The 27115-nt window shown below is 41.8% G+C and overlaps 1 protein-coding gene and 1 pseudogene across 4 annotated transcripts; both read right to left on the reverse strand.

Annotated features, from left to right (window-relative positions):
* Window positions 1-1514: 1514 nt before the first annotated feature.
* Window positions 1515-8306, reverse strand: LOC112256672 (annotated as a pseudogene).
* Window positions 8307-8975: 669 nt separating this feature from the next.
* On the reverse strand, window positions 8976-25491 carry LOC112256671 (ras-related protein Rab-15). 4 transcript variants are annotated; one of them, XM_024430079.2, is made up of 8 exons: window positions 25211-25335; window positions 23863-23961; window positions 11543-11603; window positions 11289-11349; window positions 11081-11158; window positions 10825-10914; window positions 10667-10732; window positions 8976-10061 (listed from the first exon to the last, which is right to left on the reverse strand). In XM_024430079.2, exons 2-8 carry the CDS (start codon window positions 23867-23869, stop codon window positions 9903-9905), a joined length of 522 nt encoding a protein of 173 aa, XP_024285847.1. In that variant the 5' UTR covers window positions 23870-23961; window positions 25211-25335; the 3' UTR covers window positions 8976-9902. The 4 variants fall into 4 exon arrangements, with proteins under 4 accessions (XP_024285847.1, XP_024285846.1, XP_024285845.1 ...); XM_024430078.2 differs by lacking the exon at window positions 23863-23961 and having other exon boundaries at window positions 25211-25491; XM_024430077.2 differs by lacking the exons at window positions 23863-23961; window positions 25211-25335 and adding an exon at window positions 24944-25203.
* Between the last annotated feature and the right edge of the window lie 1624 nt (window positions 25492-27115).

Genomic DNA, 27115 nt, shown 5'->3' on the forward strand with positions numbered 1-27115 from the left:
AAAACAAACGTTACTGTGGTAACATCAATTTCTGCTCACCTGGTTGAGTTTCTGCAGTAGCGCTCTTGAATTGGCTTTTCGAAAATAAAACATCCCCCATCTAGGATAGAGCATGTGAACTCAACTGCAATACTGTGAAAATCAGTCAATGTGATATTTTAATTGTTTTAACTTTATTTAACTAGGCAAGTCAGTTAAGAACCAATTCTTATTTTCAATGACGGCCTAGGAACAGTGGGTTAACTGCCTGTTCAGGGGCAGAGCGACAGATTTGTACCTTGTCAGCTCGGGGGTTTGAATTTGCAACCTTCCGGTTACTAGTACAACGCTCTAACCACTAGGCTACCCTGCCGCTGATTAAATGCAATCAATAATTTCCGTGTCATATGAGCTTTCTGTTTCCCATAACGAGTTATAGGCTAGAGTTATTGTACATTTTGGCTATGGGGGTATAGGGGCTATGTGTTGTTGCTGGACTGAGCTACGATATTGCATTAGTCAAGGCACTCATTCTACTTGCAAAAGAACACAGGCTTTAGAGACAATGCATAGCTACCTCTCAGAGAAGAGTAGCCTAACCTTTCACTGTTGTCACAGATCTCTCCAGGGACTGCCATAACATAAATTACATTAGGGGATTACTCAGCAGCACTGTCTCTCAATCAGCAGTAGAGGGGACTATTTGAGAAGACATGCAATTGTCCATTTTTTCCTCTACTGCTGGGTGGCTCTGCCAAAACTTCCCATTTATTGGAACTAAAACAATGGGGATCAGAAGAATGACTGGAGGTGTTCTAGTGTTCAGTGAGGACACAGGATGGACAGGGTAGACAAGGGGACTGCAGAAATGAAGGGGGTGTGATGTTGAGAAACTTGGCACCATTACATATGCGAATGCCTGTAGACACAGAAACAGATCTATTATAGCAGGCCAGCCTCTATCATCATGAATGTGGTTCAGTGCAGGGGAATTACCTGGAAGTACCTTTCTAAACAAGATATACAACACCTGTACAACTAATATATTATTTCTACTCTACAACACAAAAGGTCTTTAAATCGTTAAAATAACATGTCATGTGAAACTAGACAATGTAAAATTATAACATGATTACTACACGTGCTGTATGGTGGAACAATTAGATACTTTTTGGGTAATAAAAGTAGAATACAATAACTTCATTCCAACTACAGTTATATGTCAACTTGACAATAATGTTACTTTTTCCTCAATGAGACAGTGGCATCACCTGCTGGCCAGCATGGGAATAGAGCGAGGAAAGGGTTCACTAAGTCAGACACTTATTGTAAATAGGAATAGGATATTAATGTACCATGATTACACAATCATAAATGCATTGTGAATAATGAATGAGAAAGTTACACAGGCATGTCATATCATGAACTGCACCCCCCAAAAAAAAAAAAAAAAATCTAACCTCCCCTATTATTGGTAATGGAAAGAGGTTAGCATGTTTGGGGGAATGAACTAGTAGGCTACTAAATCAGATGTGTAATGCTCAAAATGTTTTAATGTCAAAGTAATTTCAGAAACAAATTATATTCTTATTTGAAAAAAAAGTGACTTCAAAATGACAACACATTTACCATTAGTTTCTATTGGGCACAAAATAATAGGAAACAACCAAAAACAACCAACAAGTTAGCATAGTCAAACATTATTTTCACTTTCCAAATAAATACATAGCGGAGTATATGTTAGAGGAGCAACAAAAATATATCTGATGCTTTCCATTACATTGTGAGTAAGACAAACTATCGAAACATGACCAACAAACACTTGAGCATTTACAAGGCTTCAGATAATATTCCCATAGGTTTTTAGAATATTACCCTCGTTCAATAAACCTCAAAAAGGATGGACGACACCATAATAGGTCCTCTCTACCATCATAGATGTGAAGTCATTTGTGTAGCAGAAAGAGTAGTGCACAAGAAAAACATTTCAATGCCATTTTCAGGTCTTGGTTAGACTCAGGCTTTGGATTTCAGGCTCCATGTTGATAGTTTCACATTTTTTGCTGTACTGTTTAAAGGGCTCTCCCTTCTGGCACAATGAGGAATTTCTCAAAATGTCTGGCCTGCTAATGGTACTCCAGGTGAGGAATTTAGGATCCTGGGTGAGGGAGTGTGGATCATCATCATCAGGGTAGGGAAGTTTGTCGTTCAAATAGACGAAGACAGGGTGGGTGTTGGTTCCATTCACGTCACGCTTCTCAAAGACCGTGAAGCCAGGCTGGAAGCCATCTCCTGGTTGCACATACCGCAATGAGTTAAAATGGGGAGATCCTGAATAGTTCTCCTGTAAAACACTAACATTCTCATCCGACATTCATGATTTATTAAATTAACTCATACTGGTAACAGAATATTTTACTAGATTAGGTTGTTTTTATGGATTTCACTGAACCACATAACCAGGCCAAGATGTTGCATAATGAATTGGTAGCCAAACCAATTGCAGGGGAAACCCAGGACCACAAAATGATCCAAGATGGCGTAGCAGTCAGACCAATTTGTCCTTCGTCTTGTCGTGTCCCATGTATATATATTTTTATATACACACGGCTAAAAAAAATAAAAGGCAACACTAAAATAACACATCCTAGATCTGAATGAATGAAATATTCTTATTAAATACTTTTTTCTTTACATAGTTGAATGTGCTGACAACAAAATCACACAAAAAATATCAATGGAAATCAAATATATCAACCCATGGAGGTCTGGATTTGGAGTCGCACTCAAAATTGAAGTGGAAAACCACACTACAGGCTTATCCAACTTTGATGTAATGTCCTTAAAACAAGTCAAATGAGGCTCAGTAGTGTGTGTGGCCTCCACATGCCTGTATGACCTCCCTACAACACGTCTGTCACATGTGCTCAGTGTGAACCTGCTTTCATCTGTGAAGAGCATAGGGTGCCAGTGGCGAATTTGCCAACCTTGGTGTTCTCTGGCAAATGCCAAACGTCCTGCACGGTGTTGGGCTGTAAGCACAACCCCCACCTGTGGACATCGGGCCCTCATACCACCCTCATGGAGTCTGTTTCTGACCGTTTGAGCAGACACATGCACATTTGTGGCCTGCTGGAGGGCTCTGCAGGGCTCTGGCAGTGCTCCTCCTTGCACAAAGGCGGAGGTAGCGGTCCTGTTGCTGGATTATTGCCCTCCTCCACGTCTTCTGATGTACTGGCCTGTCTCCTGGTAGCGCCTCCATGCTCTGGACACTACGCTGACAGACACAGCAAACCTTCTGGCCACAGCTCGCATTGATGTGCCATCCTGGATGAGCTGCACTACCTGAGCCACTTGTGTGGATTGTAGACTCCGTCTCATGCTACCACTAGAGTGAAAGCACCGCCAGCATTCAAAAGTGACCAAAACATCAGCCAGGAAGCATAGGAACTGAGAAGTGGTCTGCGGTCACCACCTGCAGAACCACTCCTTTATTGGGGGTGTCTTGCTAATTGCCTATAATTTCCACCTGTTGTCTATTCCATTTGCACAACAGCATGTGAAATTTATTGTCAATCAGTGTTGCTTCTTAAGTGGACAGTTTGATTTCACAGAAGTGTGATTTACTTGGAGTTACATTGTGTTGTTTAAGTGTTCCCTTTATTTTTTTGAGCAGTGTATTTTTCTTATATCTTATATTTTTCTAAACCCTTACTTCAAACTACTCTCCTGCAACCCGCCTCACCCAATGTGGTGTCGACCCGCTTTTTCCACTAACGTATGTCTGCCTCGATTACTGGAATCTCTCCAACATAAACTAGCCAGCTAACGATCATCAGCTATCCTCTAGCTCGGAAAGCTCTCACCAGTTTGTACAACGCGATTCAACCAGAGCATACCGGACCCATCTCTCTCCATATCCCCGGATTCCTATCGCAAGCTCTGAACCTTCTCACTTTCCGACCTTCGCAGCTAACGTCCCCTGAATGCTAGCTGTCTAGAGCACAACAGACTGTTGGCTTACGAGGCCCATCGAATACATTCCGAAGCCACTAGCTAGCAGTCAGCTATCCTTTGCTAGCGGTCATCAGCTACCTTTATTCCGGACAACTCTCGCCAGTCTGTACAGCGAGACTCAAACCAGAGCTAGTCGGACTTATTCGTCTTGATATCTCCGGATTCCTACCGCAAGCTCTGAACCTATTTATTTATTTCAATTTGTATTATTTTTTATTTTATCCACCTTGAATTATAGCAGCTAACGACCCCTGAACGCACAGCCGCTAATCTGCGGCCTGCTAGCTATCTAAAGCACATCGGACTGCTGGCTTAAGAGGCCCTTCGGACATATTTCTTTGGCCACTATACATATTTAGCTGCCTGAAGCCACCCAGTAGACTTGTATGATCACCCGGCTACGCATGCCTTTCCCTAACGTCACCATGCCGTGTCGATTGCTGTTCTGGTTTGTAACTATTGTTTTATTTCACTGTAGAGCCTCTAGCACTGCTCAACACGCTTCAACTAACAATTTAGTTCCACCCCCCACACACGCAGTGACATCACCTGGTTTAAATGCTATTTCTAGAGACAATATCTCTTTCATTATCACTATATGCACAGGTTTACCCCCACTGTATTCACATCCTACTATACCTTTGTCTGTACATTATGCCTTGAATATATTCTACCGTGCCCAGAACTCTGCTCCTTTTACTCTCTGTTCTGAACAAACTAGGCATCCAGTTCTGTTAGCCTTTAGCCATACCCTTATCCTACTCCTCTGGTGATGTAGAGGTCAATCGAGGCCCCGCAGTGTCTACTACCACTCCCATCCCCCAGACTCTCTCATTTGTTGCCTTGGTTTCATGCATGTTAACATTAGAAGCCTCCTCCGTAAGTTTGTTTTATTCACTGCCCTAGCACACTCCACCAATCCGGATGTCCTAGCCATGTCTGAATCCTGGCTTAGGAAGACCACCAAAAACCTTAATTTCCATTCCTAACATTTTCCGACAAGATAGAACTGCCAAAGGGGACGGTGTTGCAATTTACTGCAAATATAGAACTCTGCAGGTTGTCTTACTATCCAGGTCTGTACCCAAACAATTTGAGCTTCTACTTCTAAAAATGAACCTTTCCAGAAACATGTCTCTCACCATTGCTGCTTGCTATAGACCACCCTCTGCCCCCAGCTGTGCCCTCGACACCGTATGTGACTTGATTGCCCCCCATCCATCTTCTGAGCTCGTGCTGCTAGGTGACCTAAACTGGGACATGCTTAACTATCTAAGCTTGATGCCCTCAAATCTCACACAACTTATCAATGAACCTACCAGATATAACCCCAAATCCGTAAACACAGGCACCCTCATAGATATCATTGTAACTAACTCACCCTCCAAATACACCTCTGCTGTTTTCAACCAAGATCTCAGCGATCTCTTCCTCATTGCCTGCATCCGTAATGGGTCTGCGAGCAAACGACCACCCCTCATCACTGTCAAACGCTCCCTAAAACACTTCTGCGAGCAGGCCTTTCTAATCGACCTGGCCGGGGTATGCTAGAACGACATTGGCCTCATCCCGACAGTAGAGGATGCCTGGTTATTCTTTAAAAAGTGCCTTCCTCACCATCTTAAAATAGGCATGCCCCGTTCAAAACATGTAGAACCAGGAATAGATATAGCCCTTGGTTCACTCCAGACCTGTCTGCCCTTGACCAGCACAAAAACCATACTGTGGCGTTCTTCATTAGCATCGAATAGCCACCGTGATATGCAACTTTTCAGGGAAGTTAGGAACCAATATACATAGGAAGTTAAGAAAGCTAAGGCTAGCTTTTTTAAACAGAAATTTGCATCCCACAGTACAAACTCAAAAGTTCTGGGACACTGTAAAGTCCATGGACAATAAGAACACCTCATCCCAGCTACCCACTGCTCTGAAGCTAGGAGACACTGTTACAACCGACAAATCCACTAGAATTGAGAATTTCAATAAGCATTTCTCTACGGCTGGCCATGCTTTCCACCTGGCTACCCCTACCCCGGTCAACTGCCCGGCACCCTCCACAGCAACCCGCCCAAGCGACAACCATTTCTCCTTCACCCATATCCAGATAGCAGATGTTCTGAAAGAGCTGCAAAACCTGGACCCCTACAAATCAGCCGGGCTAGACAATCTGGACCCCCTCTTAAATTATCTGCCGAAATTGCAACCCCTATTACTAGCCTGTTCAACCTCTTGTATTGTCTGAGATTCCCAAAGATTGGAAAGCTGCCGCAGTCATTCCCCTCTTCAAAGGGGGAGACACTCTAGACCCAAACTGCTACAGACCTATATCTATCCTACATCTCTAAGGTCTTCGAAAGTCAAGTTAACAAACAGATTACTGACCATTTTGAATCATATCGTACCTTCTCCGCTATGCAATCTGTTTCAGAGCTGGTCATGGGTGCACCTTAGCCACGCTCAAGGTCCTTAACGATATCATAACTGCCATCGATAAGAGATATTACTGTGCAGTTGTATTCATCGACCTGGCCAAGGCTTTTGACTCTGTCAATCACCACATTCTTATTGGCAGACTCAAAAGCCTTGGTTTCTCAAATGATTGCCTCGCCTGGTTCACCAACTACTTCTCTGATAGAGCTCAGTGTGTCAAATCGGAGGGCCTGTTGTCCGTACCTCTGGCAGTCTCTATGGGGCTGCCACAGGGTTCAGTTCTCGGGCTAACTCTTCTCTGTATACTTCAATGATGTCGCTCTTGCTGCTGGTGATTCTCTGATCCACCTTTACGCAGACACCATTCTGTATACTTCTGGCCATTCTTGGGACACTCTTAACCTCCAGACGAGCTTCAATGCCATACAACTCTCCTTCCGTGGTCTCCAACTGCTCTTAAACGCAAATAAAACTAAATGCATGCTATTCAACCAATCATTGCTCACACCTGCCCGCCCATCCAGCATCACTACTCTGGACAGCTCTGACTTAGAATATGTGGATAACTACAAATACCTATACGTCTGGCTAGACTGTAAACTCTCCTTCCAGACTCACATTAAGCATCTCCAATCCAAAATTAAATCTAGAATCGGCTTCCTCTTTCGCAACAAAGCGTCCTTCACTCATGCTGCCAAACATACCCTCGTAAAACTGACCATCCTACCGATCCTTGACTTCGGCGATGTCATCTATAAAATAGCCTTCAAACACTCAACTCAGCAAACTGGATATAGTCTATCACAGTGCCATCCGTTTTGTCACCAAAGCCCCATATACTACCCTTCACTGCGACCTGTACGCTCTCGTTGGCTGGCCCTCGCTTCATACTCGTCGCCAAACCCACTGGCTACAGGTTATCTACAAGTCTCTGCTAGGTAAAGCCCTGCCCTATCTCAGCCAGCTGGTCACCATAGCAGCACCCACTCCAGCAGGTATATCTCACTAGTCACCCCCAAAGCCAATTCCTCCTTTGGTCACCTTTCCTTCCAGTTCTCTGCTGCCACTGACTGGAACGAACTGCAAAAATCACTGAAGCTGGATATTCCCATCTCCCTCACTAGCTTTAAGAACCAGCTGTCAGAGCAGCTCACAGATCACTGCACCTGCGAGCTGTCAGAGCAGCTCACAGATCACTGCACCTGCACATAGCCCATCTGTATACAACCCATCTACCTACCTCATTCCCATACTGTATTTATTTATTTAGCTCCTTTTGCACCACAGTATCTCTACTTGCACATCCATCTTTTGCACATCTACCATTCCAGTGTTTAATTGCCATATTGTAATTACTTCGCCACCATGGCCTATTTATTGTCTTAACTCCCTTATTTGAACTCACTGTATATAGACTCTTATTTCTACTGTATTATTGACTATGTTTTGTTCATTCCATGTGTAACTGTTGTTGTGTGTGTCGAACTGCTATGCTTTATCTTGGCCAGGTCGCAGTTGCAAATGAGAACTTGTTCTCAAGTAGCCTACCTGGTTAAAGGTGAAAAAAAAATAGAAATAGCTGGTGAGGGTACTTGCTCTGGGGCAGGTTGAGCTGGCTATAGTCCTGTGTGGTTGTCCCTCAGAGGGATGCCACATTCTCAATGAGGACCAACCGCCCTTCGGAACACAGTCTACTGAATCCCCCTCCAGCATTGTGGACTTCAGATCATAGGTCTTAGCAATGAACGTCATGGTCCTGTACTATGGTCACACTGGCAGAAGTGAGGACCAGTGTGTCTGTTAATCCCACTTCAGCTCATCTGACTTCAAAGAAATATATGCTACCATTTTACCTTACCTGGGTGTCAAGTAACTCTGCAGAAAACGTATACCCACCTGACATACAATTCTCTAACACACAGACATGCTCATATTTCAGCTTGTAAACTTGCACAGATCGGTATGAAGAGGGTCATGTTATATCACACCTGTGGTTATACCTTGCATGGTTTGTTAAAACAGCATAATATCATAACAGGATTAATTGCACACTAAATAGTGTTTCATACAAATTTCATTTAGGCATTAAACATGCCATTTTTTATCTTCACCCCTTCAAGTTTTTGTATTAAGGACAAATACACCTAGTGGTTTTAGTCAGAATCGGCTGTGAATCTGATCTTGTAAAAATGTATTCCACAGTATCAAAACATTTACCAGCGATCTAATGTAAAATAAAATGCACTGTGGTTGTAGCTATTTACAGTTGTTTGTCATGACAAACAACTTTTTTTCCTGGGAGAATAATGAGGAAGGGAACCATGTATTATGATATGGGCACAATCTTCAGCTTTATGCTAATTCCAGGGCCTTTCTCAGGTTCTAACCATCAGCCATTTATCAAGTCATTACCTGCCTTTCCCAGTATATGATATTTTTTTTAATGACTGTCCAACTTGATCTTCTAGTTCTATTTAACAACTCAAAGGACTGAGGCTTCACTCAACTCCCCTTTAGTAAATCTCAAAAACAAACCACAAGATCTCCAATAAATTAATGTGGACTTTTAATTAGTATTTGTTATTTTTCACACACAAAAAAAAGATTCTTATTGCTAGCACAGCGATTAAAAAACTTCACCAAAACAGTCAGCAATCAGTGACACCCTAAATGCCCTTTATAATAGTATATGTGTATGCACCATTGTGGCATTTACTACAGGTTTTCAACCTGGAAAAACACTTAGTATTTATTAGCAGTGAAATTCACACAACATACTCAAAGATCGACTTGAACATTTTCAGTTTTAGATTGAGTTTTTGCGTTAATGCTTGTCTGAGTAAAGGGTTAGTCTTCCATAGGTAAATTATCCCTTCCAGATAGCTTGGATTCTATTCTATTTCTGTGTATTAATAATTTAGCCTTGCCCTCTGCCCACCCCGTCTCCCCTGTCCTCATAAAAGGACCACTCAAGAGCCTCAGATTGTCTTTCACTATAGTCCAAAAATTCATATTTTTTGCAAATTACTTTAAGTAGTTTTTGTTATTTCAAGTAGACAGCAAAGTCATTTGTGATATGAAAAATAACATTTTGGCAACACAAATTATACAGGAGAAGGCTTAAGTATACCCAGTAACTGAGTTGCAGCTTTCAGAGTATTGCAGACAACATTCCCTCAGCTGGCAAATGTTCTTATTACATGTGGACTACTTAACTCAGCACGCCATCAGTTTAGGTGTTGCAGAATAGGGTAATAAACATGAAAAAGCCAAGTAACTATGAAATTATGAATGAAGATGAAAACAGTGAGTAGGCCAAAAAGTGATAATGCATTCATCTGAGCAAGGGCAATATTCAGTAAGCATAGAACATACCCTCACATTTCATAAGTTACTCAATCCAATGTCCATTATGTCCCAGGGAAAGGGGCATTCTTCTAACCAAGCACCCCCAGGTTGAGAGCTTTGCCCTTCTGCTAACATGTGCAGGGCTTCGGGGAGTTTGCGTCACTGTCCTTTTTGTCCTGCTCTCCCCACAGAGAAGTCATGTCTAGGTATAAATTAGTGGAACCCTGGAACGCATTCATCTCTTTCTTGTGAGCCTGCAGAACCAGCTGTGTCAACCGGATGAATGACTAGAAGATGTAAAGAAAATATATCACCACAATTGCCTCATGTTCCCCAACATAACGTAAATATACTAAACAAAAATATAAAAACGCAAACGTAGTGTTGGTCCCATTTTTCATGAGCGGAAGTAAAATTTCAAAACATTTCCATACGCACAAAAAGCTTATTTCTCTCAAATATTGTGCACAAATGTGTTTACATCCCTGTTAGTGAGCATTCCTCCTTTACCAAGATAATTAATCCACCCGACAGCCCAGGACCTCCACATTTGGCTTATTCACCTGCGGGATCATCTGAGACTTGCCACCCAGATAGCTAATGGAACTGAGGAGTATTTCAGTCTGTAATAAAGCCCTTTTGTGGGGAAAACTCATTCGGATTGGCTGGGCCTGGCTCCCAAGTGGTTGGGACTATGCCCTCCCAGGACCACCCATGGCTGTGCTCCTGCCCAGTCATGTGAAATCCATAGACTAGGGCCTAATGAATGTATTTCAATTGACTGATTTCCTTCTATGAACTGTAACACAGTAAAAATCGTAGAAATTGTTGCATGTTTCATTTCTATTTTTGTTCAATATCCAAGGTATTGACTCATTAAGGCCTGTCTCACCTCATTTATGTTGCAGTTGGTGCAGGCACTTGTCTCAAAGAATTCCATTCCATAGGTTTTTGCTAGCTGTAACAAGAGCTCATTAAGGATGGAAAATGTTCAACTGTGTATGGAAGAAAATAGTTATGGCGAAGTCAAACAGTGAGATAAAGGCCAACCTTGCTTCCTTGTTCTTTAGGAACTTTCCTCATCTGCTCCTCATCAGCCTTGTTCCCCACCAGGACCCTCTGCACCTTGTCAGGGGCGAACTGAAACAGTGTGACAGGGTTGAGAAATAGACGACCAGGCACCAGTTCAATGAGAGATGATGTAAATACTAGGTCAGTCAAAACACAGAACCCGAGAAAAGGAGAAGGGGGCACAAAAATAATGACATGGAGAGGGCTGTGTTTTATCAGTAGGTGTTAGCCTTACCTCATCCACATCACTAGCCCACTTCAAAATGTGCTGAAAGGAGCTGGAACTTGTGATGTCATACACCAGGAGAATTCCCTAGTGAAAGATCAAGAGGGGAGGGACTATCATGACAGATTGTGAGCACATGACTAGACACTTCATATTGTGTAAACTGGTACAGGTTATTCATTCCTGAACAGGGATTATTGGTGTATAGAGAACCCACCTGAGCCCGTCTGTAGTACTGTTTGGTGATGGTCTGGTATCGTTCCTGGCCAGCAGTATCCCTGCACACAGACAGAGGTAATTCCCAGTTTTACATGTGACCACATTTCAGAATATTTCTAATCTTACTCAAAACAACAGGTAAAGCTAATTTCTAACACTGTTTGACAGAATGTAAAATGTACAATGTGTGATAAGTGTGTCAATCACTACTGTAGTGTGGTAAGTCATTGTCTGGAAGATCTTTTCACTCACCATATCTGCACTCGTACTTTAATGCCATCTACTTGTAATGTTCTCATTTTGAAATCCACTCCTAAAAAAATAAGCAAAATTAAGTTTTGCAAACAAACATGTATTACTCTTGGCTGCATCTTCTATCCATCTCCCCATTGTTGAAATCTGTATCTCCCTCCGGTTTGCCATACTGAGCTTGTGCCTTCATGCATCTTTATTGTTCATTTTTCCATTGCTGGACTGGAGTTTTACCGAAGCCTCAGAGTGTTGCCTAATCTCAATATATCCTACTTGTGCGTCAAAGCAGCCTGTACTAGTCAATAAGTATCCCTATTAGGTTAACATTCGTACCCCTGGGCTAATGGTAACAGTGACACAAACTTGAAGTGGATACTGATGAGGACTGGGTTACTAAGATACCCACTTGAAGGTCCTTTCAAGCAGTCTTTAGAGGTCATCTTGCTAAAGGGAATTCAATTGTCATTTACTACAGTGCATTCCTGCAGGGCCAAGGAAGACGTGACTTGGGCTGTCTATCGACTTCCGCATGAAAATATAAATTTAAATGTCAGTGGTGTGTGTGTGTGTGTGTGTGTGTGTGTGTGTGTGTGTGTGTGTGTGTGAGATAGCTTCACAGTTGAAGCGTAAAAACCCATCAAATATTCAGGTGCAAAAAGGTCAGCTGCTTGCAACATTACCTTAACAACCACCACATCTGCCAAACACAGTAAACAACAGAGTTGAAGCAAACACTTTCACACCAGGATATGCTTCAGGTAACAGATCGGCATCATACAGTGCCTTCAGAAAGTATTCATACCCCTAGACTTTTTCCACATTTTGTTGTGTTACAGCCTGAATTCAAAATGGATTAAATAAAATAATCTCACCAATCTACAAACAATACCCCATAATGGCAGTGAAAACACATTTAGAAATGTTTTCAAATGTATTGAAAATGAAATACAATTTTAACTGAACAAAAATATAAAACGCAACAATTTAAGATTTCACTGAATTACAGTACAAGAGGAAATCAGTCAACAGAAATACTTTCACTAGGCCCCAATATATGGCTTAAACATGACTGGGCATGGGCACAGCCATGGGTGGACTTAGGCCCACCCACTTGGGAGCCAGGCTCACCCACTGGAGAAACCCAGCCCGGGCAATCAGTGATTTTTTCCCCCCAAGAAAACAGCTTTATTACAGACAGAAATACTTCGGTTTCAAAAACTGTCCGGGTGGCTGTTATTAGATGATCCCGCAAGTGAAGAAACCAGATGTGGAGGTCCTGGGCTGATGTGGTTACACGTGGTCTGCGTTTGTGAGGCCGGTTGGACATACTGCCAAAATCTCTCAAATTAAGTTAGAAGCGGCTTACGGTAGAGAAATTAACATTCAATTATCTGGCAACAGCTCTGGTGGACATTTCTGCAGTCAGCACACTCCCTCACAACTTGAGGCATCTATGGCATTGTCTTGTGACAAATGGCACATTTTAGAGTGGCCTTTTGTCCCCAGCATAAGGTGCACCTATGTGATAGTCATACTGTTTCATCAGTTTCTTGATATGTCACACCTGTCAGGTGGATGAATTATCTTAGCTTGAAGAAACACTTACTAATAGGGATGTAAACTAATTTATGCACAACATTTGTGAGAAATGTTGGCATATGGAGCATTTTGGGGATCTTTTATTTCAGCTCATGAAACATGGGACCAACACTTTACAAAAATAAAGGCAACATGTAGAGTGTACAACGTTGTTGATCCATCCTCAGTTTAATGGCTGTGATAGGAGAGAACTAACTGTTTTAAAGTCACCATTGATCTCATGGTGAAATCCCTGAGCAGTTTCCTTCCTCTCCGGCAACAGAATTAGGAAGGACGCCTGTAACGTTGTAGTGACTGTGTATTGTTACAACATACAAAGTGTAATCAATAACTTCACCATGCTCAAAGGGATATTCAATGTCAGGCCCCCCCCAATTCAACAATGTTTAAACACTATTATCACAACTTGTGTTACTTAAGGTCATTTTTACTTCTGAACTTTCCATAACAAAAAGAGGTTGAATACTTACAAGATATTTCAGCGTTTCATTTTTAAATAATTTATAAAAATGTCTAAAAACATAATTCATTATGGGGTATTGTGTGTAGGGCAGTGACAAAAAAAATCTCCATTTATTCCATTTTAAAATTCAGGCTAACAACAAAATGTGGAAAAGTGTGAATACTTTAAGGCACTGTATGATGCCAATCTGTTACCAAAAGCATATCCTGTTGTGAAGTCGTTGCATCAGCTCTGTGTTGTTGGTGAATCCAAACTGTGCGCCTAGTAATGTTTGAAACTGTTCTGATTGTCTGTTGACCTTGATTAACAAATGCCAGCTCTAATAGTGATGAGGCAGCCTTCCCAATTTGTGCCCCAACACTGATTCATAGGAGAGAGAGAGAGAGAGAGCACATTCAAATTTGACACGCTGTACATGTTTCATTACCTGTGTGTGTGTGTGTGTGGTCAGTCTCATGGGAAGAGCAGGTGTTCCTAATGTTTTGTACAATGTGTGTATATGCATACACATGTTGGCTGAAAACTTCAGTTATTCCTATATTTAAACCATGTACTTTTTTCACAGGACAAAATGTTATTAGGATGATAGCTCTTAATCTAACCACTTAGAGGAATAATTATTTGCCTAAATATCAGACTTACCAAGGTTCCTCCATGGATATCAGTCTGAAAGAAGTTGCTGTAAAAAAGACGCAACCCAGCTAACACAGTGGATCTGGGCCGATTCCAGCTGAGAGTCGGGGGGGGCTCGGCTGTAGGTCAGACCCGGCTAATGTTATGTGGCCCGAGTCTCAGCCGCCTTTGGCAGTAGTACTTATGGCTAGGATGGCGGGACTGAGTTCTGTCCGATTCCGGTGCGAGTCATCTTGCCCAAATATATTACTTGGGGTTCGGGCCGATAATTATATAAAGCAGCATGTGTAATCAACATTTCATTATTTTCTCATTGTTTCTGTGATCAAAAAAATACAATTAACGTTTAAATGTAATTCTTTAAAAGCCCTGTGCAGTATTTTGATTCCTTTGAAAACCTTTGTGGATGGAGTCTCCCGAGTGGCATAGCGGTCTAAGACACTGCATCGCAGTGCAAACTGTGTTGCTACAGATGCTGGTTTGAGACCCGTGCCGACCGGGAGACCCATGAGAAGACGCACAATTGGCCCAGCGTCCTCTGAGTTAGGGGAGGGTTTGGCTGGCCGGGATGTCCTTGTCCCATCGCGCTGTAGCGACTCCTGTGGCGGGCCAGGCACATGCACGCTGACAAAGCATGTTTCCTCCAACACAAAATGTTTTTGTATACATTTATTTAAATTTGCATCGGGCCGCCTCTGGGGGGGGGAATGCCGGAAAATTCCTGTAGACGGAAACTGCCTGATGTAGGTGGGCCGATTCTGGGCAGTCATTAATTTTGATTTTGGGCCGAATCAAATCAGTTCCATCCCCCCGGAAGAGTGCTGCTTCCTCATTGCTAGCTCGGAATAGTCTCTACAAGGCAGAATGTTGAATAAAATGATATTTAGACTTCCTTTACCAGTTGTAAATTAGTGATGGGAATTCAGAGTATTTTCATTGAGCTGGTTCTGTTCAAAATGCTTTAAAAAGTAAATATATAAAACCAGAGAAACTTGTCAAATATCTAATGTAAAAGGCCAAAACGTAGTCCACCATTGTCAGATCATAAAATGCTCTTTCAAATACATTTTTACCTGAATAAATTAGATCACCTGCAACAAGTTTTTTTATGTAAAACTGGGCATGGACCAGAATGACACGTTCTCCCTACTATTTATTGTTTATGCTTTAAGGATTCACCCTCTTTAGAGAATTATTTTGTAACGTATTTGAAGTTAAGTCGTTGTTTTGAGCTGAAACCGTATGAAAATTTCATATCACGATTATAGTGACCAAAATTACCACGATAATACTGATAACAGTGCTATTATTAAAATGTGCTGGAAATGTTCAAAGAACTGATACACTGAAATAATTATAGCAAGTTTTATTGAAAATCAGCAAACAAATAAAATGAGCAGCACAGTGCACTTTGTGCATTAACATTGAAATAATAACATTAAAGATGGCACCATGTGGCCATGAGGTAAAAGTTTCCCTGGTTAATGAACACAACCTTAAGTAAGCAAATCAAAATGTGCATATAAAAATCAACACAAGTAAAGCAATGTGCATGTAAGAACAACACAACCATATGTAAACAAATCCAATGTGCAGGTGATGACATTAAAATAACAAAATACGTAAACAAATAAAATGAACAGCACTGATTGTATACATGTTCTCTCCTTCATAAATGAATAAGGTGCTGCTGGCCTAACACCCTGTATGTATGCATCTTTGTTCAATTGAGATTAAAATGTAGAAATGTGAGCATTTTTACTTTGTCAGGTTTAAGTAGTGATCGGCGAAGGGAGACAATGCGCCCGCTGGCACTGAACACACTGATGGCATGGTGGGACACACAAAAGCTTCCTGGAAACCCTGGCAAGGTGATGCAGATCTGATGCATGGCCCCTCGTTGTTACATTGTAATTATTATTGTTCACTCACACATAGTCGTGGCCAAACATTTTGAGAATGACAAATATTAATTTTCAAAGTCTGCTGCCTCAGTTTGTATGGATGGCAATTTGCATAAACTCCAGAATGTTATGAAGAGTGATCAGATGAATTACAGAGTCCCTCTTTGCCATGGAAATTAACTGAATCCCCCAAAAAGATTTCCACTGCATTTCAGCCCTGCCACAAAAGGACAACCTGACATCATGTCAGTGATTCTCTCGTTAACACAGGTGTGAGTGTTGATGAGGACAAGGCTGGAGATCACTCTGTCATGCACTCTGTCATGTTTGAGTAACAGACTGGAAGCTTCTAAAGGGAGGGTGGTGATTGGAATCATTATTCTTCCTCTGTCAACCATGGTTCCTTGCAAGGAAACACGTGCCGTCATCATTGCTTTGCACAAAAAAGGTCTTCCCAGGCAAGGATATTGCTGCCAGTAAGATTGCACCTGAATCAACCATTTATTGGCTCATCAAGAACTTCAAGGAGAGCGGTTCAATTGTTGTGAAGAAGGCTTCAGGGAACCCAAGAAAGTCCACCAAGCGCCAGGACCGTCTCCTAAAGTTGATTCAGCTGCGGGATCTGGCACCATCAGTACAGAGCTTACTCAGGAATGGCAGCAGGCAGGTGTGAGTGCATCTGTGAGCAAAGACTTTTGGAGGATGGCCTGGAGTCAAGAAGGGCAGCAAAGAAGCCACTTCTCTCAAGGAAAAACATCAGGGACAGACTGATATGATATTCTGCAAACGGTACAGGGATTGGACTGCTGAGGACTGGGGAAAAGTAATTTTCTCTGATGAATCCCCTTTCCGATTGTTTGGGGAATCCAGAAAAAAGCTTGTCCAGAGAAGACAAGGTGAGCACTACCATCAGTACTGTGTCATGCCAACAGTAAAGCATCATGTGTGGGGACCATTCATGTGTGGGGTTCCTTCTCAGCCAAGGGAGTGGGCTCACTCACAATTTTGCCTAAGAACACAGCCATGAATAAAGAATGGTACCAACAAATCTTCAGAGAGCAACTTCTCCCAACCACCCTGGAACAGTTTGGTGACGAACAATGCCTTTTGAAGCAAGACGGAGCACCTTGCCATAAGGCAAAAGTGATAACTAAGTGGATCGGGGAACAAAACATCGATATTTTGGGTCCATGGCCAGGAAACTCCCCAGACCTTAATCCGATTGAGAACTTGGTCAATCCTCAAGAGGCGGGTGGACAAACAAAATCCAACAAATTCAGACAAACTCCAGCATTGATTATGCAAGAATGGGCAGCCATCAGTCAGGATTTGGCCCAGAAGTTAACTGACGGCATGCCAGGGAAGATTGCAGAAGTCTTGAAAAAGAAGGGTCAACACTGTAAATATTGACTCTTTGCATCAACTTCCTGTAATTGTCAATAAAAGCCTTTGACACGGGGAGCACGTGATGCCGCGGAGCTGAGCAGACGTTGACAAACCGAGCTCTTCAAAGCTATTCTATTTTTACCTAAATAACAACGTTGAAACAATATTCTAACATCGGCTGATAAATTGTCAAGTACTTACCTTCCCAAAGAGCCATGGACCTCCGACCGAGAGGCAAGAAGGACGACCAAAACGTTGTTGATTCCCAAAATAACAATAACGCTACAGCTAGCAAGATTAGCATTAGCCCTCATAACTCAGACGACAGTTCCAGACTGTTGCTCGCAGCAGCCTCTTGCGAGCCTGCCGACATGCTGGCTACTCTCCTCCGGGAAATTCAGGATGGTAAAAGAGGTCTTTCTCTGAAAATTGATAAGAAATCGGCTGAACACCATTCTTCCATTGACGACCTGAAATCCTCCATGAATGATCTCCTTTTGAGAACGACTGAGGCAGAGTTGCGCATTAGCACAGTTGAAGATACCATCGCTAGACATGACCAGGTCTTGATACAACTGCAAAAGGACAATGCCTACCTCAAAAACAAGGTAGATCAGATGGAGAACCAGAGTAGACGTAGTAATATCCGTGTGGTGGGATTGAAAGAGGACAGCGAGGGCCGTGACCCGGTCCCTTTCTTCGCTCAATGGATCCCGGAGGTCCTAGGCATAATCAACTTCACCAAGCCGCTGGAAATCGAACGCGCCCACAGAACATCAGCGCCGAAACTCCGGCCAGATGAGCCCCCACGAGCCGTCCTGATCAGGTTCCTCCGTTTCCAAGACCGAGAGAAGATACTGCAACTCGCAAGAGCCAAAGGGGACATCACCATCGATGGAAAGAGGGTCAGCCTTTTCCCGGATATGAGCGCGGATCTTGCCAGACGTCGCAAGCAGTTCAGACCTGCCGCCAAAGCACTGAAGGAGAAGAACATCACCGGCTACCTCATCCACCCTGCGCGGATAAAAGTTCAGTACAAAGGCCGAAGCCATCTCTTCAACACACCGGGAGAAGTGCACACTTTTCTCAAAGAACTGAACAACGTCTGAGCCAGGACGGTCTCTCTGGGGGATAAAATGCAGTTCGTTTGTGTTCTCTTATCCGGATTGAACTGCTGGTATCTCCCGGTCACTATAATTGATTTGTACATTTTCAACTAACCGTATCTTGCCGGGGTGAGTTCTATTACATTTACAGGAGAGTATATTTTGGTTTAGTCCAAATCTACTGGGCGAAGCAATAAGTGGGCTTAGGCCCACTGCTTTCCCCCTCATTTATGTTAATCTTTCGAAAAGAGACTCAAGCATCCCTTACCGTGGGCAGTAAATATTCAGCCATAAATATCTACTCACAACGTTTGTTTTCAATTTAGAGAGCTCGCAGGTTTTAGTTTACGCCAAGGTTTAGCTAGTAAGAGCAAGATGGAAAGCGTGTATTCATGTTTGATTGTTGGGATTGTTGTTTTAGTCTGACAATCGGGGTGGGTGGGATTATTATTTTTTTTCTATGTTTATTGTTTCCTTCCTAAAGAGACACACAGGTCACTTTTGTGCTCAAACCAAAGTTGAAACATGTCCTAATTATCTGCATGATAGATTTCTATTCAGTTCCATATTTGAAACCCAACCTATGCTTAATCCACTAAAATATGTAACATTCAACGTAAAAGGCCTTAACAGCCAGATTAAAAGGAAAAGAGTCTATACATACCTTAAGAAATTAAAGGCTGACATTGTGTTTTTACAAGAAACACATCTTACAGCCAGTGAACACAAGAAATTGAAGGGGGAATGGGTAGGACAAGTTTTTGCATCCTCTTTTAACTCCAAAGCAACAGGAACTGCAATTTTGATAAGTAGACACATCCCCTTCTGCGTCAACAACACCATCTCTGATTCCTCTGGCAGGTTTGTTTTGGTGCAGGGGCATATGTTTTCAGAGTCTTGGACCCTATTGAATATTTATGCACCTAACTTCGATGACCATATGTTTATTCAGAATGTCTTCCTTCAGGTTGCTCAAGCACCACCAGGATGGCTACTGGTTGGAGGAGATTTTAATTTTTGCTTAGATACAGTTCTTGATAGGTCTTCTGATAAACCCTCACTTCTTACCAAAGCCGGCAAGCTCACCCCATGTCATTCATGAAAGATCTCAATTTACTAGACATCTGGAGACAGTTGCACCCACAGGATAGGGACTACTCTTTTTATTCACACCCACACAAGACACACACACGCATAGATTACTTTTTACACAACTGTTTCATAGAGTGTTAGATGTCGAGTATCTCCCCAGATTGATAATACTAGAGGAGAATGGTCACTAAGCAATCTCCATTCCTACCAAGGTAAATGGAGCATATAGATGGAGACTAAATTCTACACTCCTAAAGCAACCTGAATTTTGTGCATTCATCAAAGAGCAGATCAATATTTTTACTTTGACAAACAAACCCTCTGCTCCTGACAGCTTCATTCTTTGGGACACATTGAAGGCCTATCTGAGGGGACAGATCATTTCCTATACTAAAGGGCTGAAGAAAAAACATGGTGCGGAACTGAGTGCCCTTGAATCTGAAATCTCAGAGCTAGAGAAAACCTACCAAAGAGGCCCGACTAAAGATCTATACAGGCTTTTGGTAAATAAAAAACTGAAATATAATATTCTGAACACTGAACATTTTTTTTTGGTAGCCAAACGTGACGCACCAAACGGAGCGATTTCTCCTAAACAAATAACCTTTCAGGAAAAACTGAACAGTTGCTATCTAACAGAGTCTCCTCATTGAAAACATCTGAAGTTCTTCAAAGGTAAATGATTTTATTTGAATGCTTTTCTGGTTTTTCTGAAAATGTTGCCTGCTGAATGCTAACGCTAATGCTAACGTTAAATGCTATGCTAGCTAGCTACTGTTACACAAATGATTGTTTTCCTATGGTTGAGAAGCATATTTTGAAAATCTGAGATGACAGTGTTGTTAACAAAAGGCTAAGCTTGAGAGCTAGCATATTAATTTCATTTCATTTGCGATTTTCATTAATAGTTAACGTTGCGTTATGGTAATGAGCTTGAGGCTGTATTCACGATCCCGGATCCGGGATGGCTAAGTGCAAGAGGTTAAATCCTTACCTTCTAAATCTCCTGGGGAGGATGGCTTCCCTCCAGAGTTCTATAAAGAATTTAGGGAGCTGTTGGTCCCCTACCTTATGGAGGTACTTAAAAAAGCCAGAGAAGACAACTGCTTTCCAGAGTCCTTCTATCAAGCAGTGATTGCTGTAATCCACAAGAAAGGGAAAAACCCGCTAAAGTGTGCCTCCTATAGACCAATCTCTCTCCTTAACACAGATTGTAAACTGGTCACCAAGATGCTATCTAAGAGACTGGAGTCATGTCTTCCCCGGTTGGTCAACCCAGATCAAACTGGCTTCATAATTAATAGATTGTCCTCCAATAATCTCAGAAGGTTCTTTGATATAATTCACCTTGCTAACAAAAACAAAATACCTAGTGTCGCAGTCTCCCTCGACACTGAAAAGGCTTTTGATAGGGTTGAATGGCCATACCTCTTTCGAGTCTTGGAAAAGTTCGGTTTAGGTACCGTGTTTGTAAATTTGATAAAATCACTCTACAAATCTCCTAAAGCTAGGATTGCTACCAATGGGATTACTTCCTCCTCTTTATAGGGGGAACAGACAAGGTTGCCCAATTAGCCCCCACCTCTTTGCCATCGTCATCGAACCGTTGGCTGAGGCTATTAGAACGTGCCCTGACATACATGGCTTTGAGGTGGGCCCCCATACCCATAAATTATCACTCTTTGCGGACGACCTTATCTTATTTCTAACAAACCCAGAACACTCCCTCTCTCACTTGCAGATCCTACTACAGTGTTATAGTTCTTTCTCTGGATATAAGGTCAATTTTGATAAAAGCGAAATCTCACCGTTGTCGGTCTTTGACCATCATACCATCAAGCACAAGTTTCCTTTTAGATGGTCGCCTATGGGCTTCACATATTTGGGCATAATGGTGGATGGTAATCTGAACAACCTCTATAAACTCAATCTGGCCAGTTTGTTGCAAAAGGTGGAGGTTGACCTTAGTAAATTAATGGATTTACCTCTCACTCTACTGGGTAGAATCAATGTAATTAAAATGAATGTCCTGCCCAGATTTATATATCTGTTTCAATCTCTCCCTATCCCTGTAGCATTTTTTTTCCTCTCTCGACAAGCTGACCAGACGGTTTATCTGGCACGGCAAAACCCCTAGGGTTGGCCTGGATAAACTGACCCTTGATTACAGTCAAGGGGGCTTAAACCTCCCCAATTTTAGAATGTACTACTGGGCTGCACAGTCTAGGTTTCTGGCTCAGAGGTTTGACAATGGTCCCTCTCCCTCATGGTTGAACATTGAAAAGCTTGAGGTAAATGGATGACACTGGGGCAGAATTGTTTTACAAATGGGACAGAAAATCTATAAAAACCATCACAGACAACCCTTTAATCATACAGACTGTCCTGGCATGGTGCAAACTGCATGAGCTGTTCAGACGAGGGGGATTCCTTTCCCCTAAAACCCCTTTATGGAACAATAGATTGATTCCTATGTTTTTCCAGAATAGTAACTTTAGACCATGGTCTGATAAGGGGATCACTCTTCTGGAACATTGTTACGAGGAGGGAGTTCTTATGTCTTTTGATCAGCTGAAAGAGAAATACCACTTGCCTAACAGGGACTTATTTAGCTACCTACAACTACGAAACTTTATTAGGGTGACTCTCAAGGGACAATGGAACCTACCTAAGATGTCACCTATTGAACAACTCTGCCAGGCAGACCAACCACTGTTCAAGACCATTTCCCGTGTATACGATGCTCTTATGTCAGGACTAACACTGCCTGAGATAGATAAACTCCGACTTAGATGGGAAAAAGATCTGGGTATTGATCTTGATGAGGATCTATGGAGTGACCTATGCAGGGATGGTGTTACATCCACATTGAACTCCAGATACAGACTGATCCAGTTTAATTTCCTCCATCAGCTCTATATCACCCCATCTAGACTGCACAAGTTCAACCCAGATATCGCCTCCCTATGTTTTAGATGTGGCTCAGATGAAGGAACATTCCTCCATTCCACTTGGCAGTGTTCAAAACTACACGGTTTCTGGCAGGGGGTATGCGATACCATATCCTCAATTCACAGGGTTGCATTCCCTTTAGACCCGGAGGTCTGTCTGCTGGGTAACTTTACTAACACCAATCTTAGGCAAAGCCATACTATAAAGGTAACAGAAATATTGCTAGCGATTGCCAAGAAATGTATTGCCTTGAAATGGAAATTGAATTCCTCCCTGCCAGTTGCAATGTGGCTATCGGAAGTTAATAGTTGTACCCTTTGGAGAAAAATCACTTACTGCTTGAGGAATAAGTTAGACATTTTACAGAATTTGGCAACCTTTTGACTATATGGAGAATCTCCCCCCACATATCATTGATTGAATCTATATATAATCCCCACATAATGTTTCACACGTAATGTATAATATGTAGCCTACGGCAGGTGATGCAGTGTCTCGTTATTATTGTATGTTTATATAATTTATTATTATTTATTTTTGTTACGCTCGTCTGTTACTGTCACTTTGTCCTATCGTTGTCTAATATCTTTTCACTTGTTTTGAACGTTCTTAATTGGAAAATGCAAAAAAAAATATATATATTTTAAAGCCTTTGACACTTGTGAAATGCTTGTAATTATACTTCACTATTCCAGAGTAACATCTGACAAATATCTAAAGATACTGAAGCAGCAAACTGGAAATTAATGTGTCATTCTCAAAACTTTTGGCCACGACTGTACATACAGTATATGCAATGACCATGCGATTGACATAAATACAAATGCATCTTTAGACAGTGATAGTAAATGCAATGAGCCCAACAATTTACATAAATACAGGAGTCTTATCGTGTTTCTCCTGTTGGAACACTTTTACAACCAATTCGACGACTGACGGATTTTAAATGAACAAAATATGTTGGTTGGGTGACTAAACTACATAACGTGTGCAATGGGCAAATAGAATCTGCAGACACGCAATGCATACAACAGCAGAACAACTGTAGTGTTTTTACAAGAGTAGGTAGCACTGAAAGCTTCAGTTTACATGATTGACAAGCTATTAGTAAGTTAGACAAAACCATGACATTTCCCCAACATTCCGAAGTCCCCACATCATGCATTGAGCTAAAATTTAACTTACCTTGCATTCAGTTTAAAGTAGCGGGTGGTGGTCACGAAGATGACTCAAGAGACTTTAAGTGTTGCCCCCTTTCACAGCGATTTTTTGTTGTTGCAGATTCTGCAGAAAGTGTGACCATCTTCGATTAGGTTTCCCTCAGCACTCTTGTAAAACCCAAAGTACGACCACACTTCAGATTTGGTCCTCTTAGAAGGCAGATAAATCTCCCGAGCATTGCCTTCCGCAATGTTTCTACACATAACAAAACCCACAAACCCTACGCCTGCTTCAGACTGTTGCTAACTTTGGTTGAGTTTTTCAAAACACGGTAATCAAACACGGTTTTAATGATAATTAAAAACGGTAACACTACTACCGTAATACTAAAACCGTGAACCGTAACCGTTTCACCCCTATTAACGACCATCACTAAACAAATCCGTTCAAAAAGTTATTGCGAATGGCCGATCACTATTGTACATGCTACTGGTCCTTTTGGTGGATATAGGGTACCCACAGGAAAGTGTTGTTTAGCCGAGTTTTTTTCGGCGGCGCTAGCCTCTGTCGCTCATATTTTCAATCTGTTGAAGTGTTGCATGTGATGCGCAACACACTAACCGATTATAGCGTACTGAAGCACTTTTCTCCTCGCAATTAGCTGGACGTGTTTGCTATTCAGTAAAGGCTTGGCTATATATTGCGAGTGTTTTGTCATGTGCGAATTGCATCAGTATTGAAAATTAAAACCAGATATAGACAAGAATACCTTAGTTCGGGTTGATAACACTGACATTTTGTATCAGATTACCTCCGACATAGGGACAAAAATCGGCGGACAACAGGTGTAAACTAATTTGAAATGAAGTTCGTTCAACATTCTGTCTTGTAATGGGACTGCTGAGACTACATGTCAGAGACCAGGGTGTAAGTATTCCACTCTCAGATTCTGAAAAAATTGTGACCAAGGCCCTACTCATTTTAAGCACTTCTACTGTCCACAGAGCGCTCACTGGGGTGTCTAAACAAACTGTACATAGCCAGGGCCCAGGGGCGAATTACATGTTGAACATGGAAACTGAGAAGAAAAAATAATAATAATCACCAGGTTCAAAATTGTGGTAGATTCTCACTCGGTGAAACATTTCCTGTTTAAGTTTGTAGCAATAACAAAAGACAACCTTTGACACAGTTAGGACTACGGCGTAGTAGCGTTTCAGAAACATATCCCTCAACCAAGATTTTGGTGAAGAACCGCATGATAAATCTACAAGAAAGTCCATTCTATCTTTTCGTATATAATTACTTGATTTTAATCACTTATTGTGGGAGCCGCAAACTAACTAACCGATTGCAATCAACAACAGCTTACCAATAGTAGAGATATGCGATGAATTAAATTCGTTATCCGTGAACCTGCACAACAAACACGTTTTCCCAACCCCGGAATCTCCTAAAACCAACAGCCTGAGCAAAACGTCGTACTGCTTTGCCATGGTGGACAAAACAAACTATGAAATCAAAAATGCCTGTCGCATATTCCAAGGATAAAGCATAGTTAGTGATGAGGAAATTAGTTGCATTCCTTGTCGGTATTCATGGCGTGTAATCATTACGCCTTTTCTGTTGCAAAACGTTTCGTCTGTTGCTAAATGTTTTGCAACAGAAACCGTTTACTCCGAACCGAAAAGCTTGGTGACGAAAACGAGTTTCTATTGGACAAATTCAGGTAGGTCCCACGCTGTTTCGTACCATTTGGTTCTTAAACGATAAATGGTTTCCGTTGCAAGACATAATGAATACACCCGTTTTCCCCGTATTCCCCCTTAGTGAGAACCATAGAGAAGTATAGAAATCGCAACGTTGTAGGTCTACACGTGCCATTATCGCGTATGTGACAGCATGGGCAGCGTCATTGAGGGTATCTTTATTTTAAAGTAGTATATTTTCTTCTTAGTTTGATGCACCTGCGATGCTGGAATGTTGAACCACATATTGTAATTAATTTGTGGCGACAAGTTGGCGGTCATATCTTAAAGCCATTTACAACTACACAAACCAATTATAAAAATACAATGCTCTCTGATCATTAGCTGGTGGCTCCCAACCCGTTTACTTTTCCTACTGGCAATGTCCATGCAAAAATGGGTTATTTCCTAGTCATGATCCCTATGGCGAAAACTCACATACATGTGGGTGGCTCTATCATTTGCGACCCGATCTATCATTTGAGACCCGATCTGACAGAGGGAAGGATCGAAAATAAATTGGTTACAAAGTAGCCCATCTCTTTTCACAAATGAAGCATAAATTATATATTTGTTTCATCTCTGTAAAAAGTTTAAAAACAAAATACAAGCAGTATTTCTTATTTACATTTAGTGTCAAATGGTAGCAGTTGGGAAAATGTTTTATTCACGTTGAACTGCACATACTGTTTTCTGAAGAAAGTATTGCTACTTATTACCCTTATCTGCCAGATGTCAGTGCTGTTCTATTTCTCGTCACAAATACTGGAATTATTTCCTCCTGTTAAGGTTTGATGCCTGCATAGGCATAATTTCAGAAGCACTTTAGCAACATAAACACATCTTGGTGTTGATAGGCTATTGTAGCAGATAGTGTGGAGTACATGGACATACCAGTCTACCATACATCCTCCGAGAATATTTTCATGAGGCTCATTTACCAAAAACTGAAAACCGGTGAAGTGTACATACTGAACGCATCATTTTGAACTTGTTTGAATTGCTAACATGTTTTCGTCCTCAACCTTTGACAAACATCAGTCTTTCATATCCTAGTGTGGATGTGTTGTCATTCTTTTACTCTCTTCACTCTCCGGCGCCGACAGACATGGCCGCCTCGCTTCGCGTTCCTAGGAAACTATGCAGTATTTGTTTTTTTATGTATTATTTCTAACATTGTTACCCCAGGAAATTTGAAGTTTTATTACATACAGCCTGGAGGAACTATTGGATATAAGAGCAACGTCAAATCACCAACATTACGACCAGAAATACAACTTTCCCGAAGCGGATCCTCTCTTTGGTCCACCAACCAGGACAATGGATGGACCCAGCCGGCAACACGGGCGCACCACTCCCGAGTACAGTCATGGCCAAAGGTTTTGAGAATGACACAAATATTAATTTTCAAAGTCTGATGCCTCCGTTTGTATGGTGGCAATTTGCATAAACTCCAGAATGTTATGAAGAGTGATCAGATGAATTGCAAAGTCCCTCTTTGCCATGCAAATTAACTGAATCCCCCAAAA

The sequence above is a fragment of the Oncorhynchus tshawytscha genome, linkage group LG08 (genome assembly GCF_018296145.1).
Source record: "Oncorhynchus tshawytscha isolate Ot180627B linkage group LG08, Otsh_v2.0, whole genome shotgun sequence".
Lineage (NCBI taxonomy): Eukaryota > Metazoa > Chordata > Actinopteri > Salmoniformes > Salmonidae > Oncorhynchus > Oncorhynchus tshawytscha.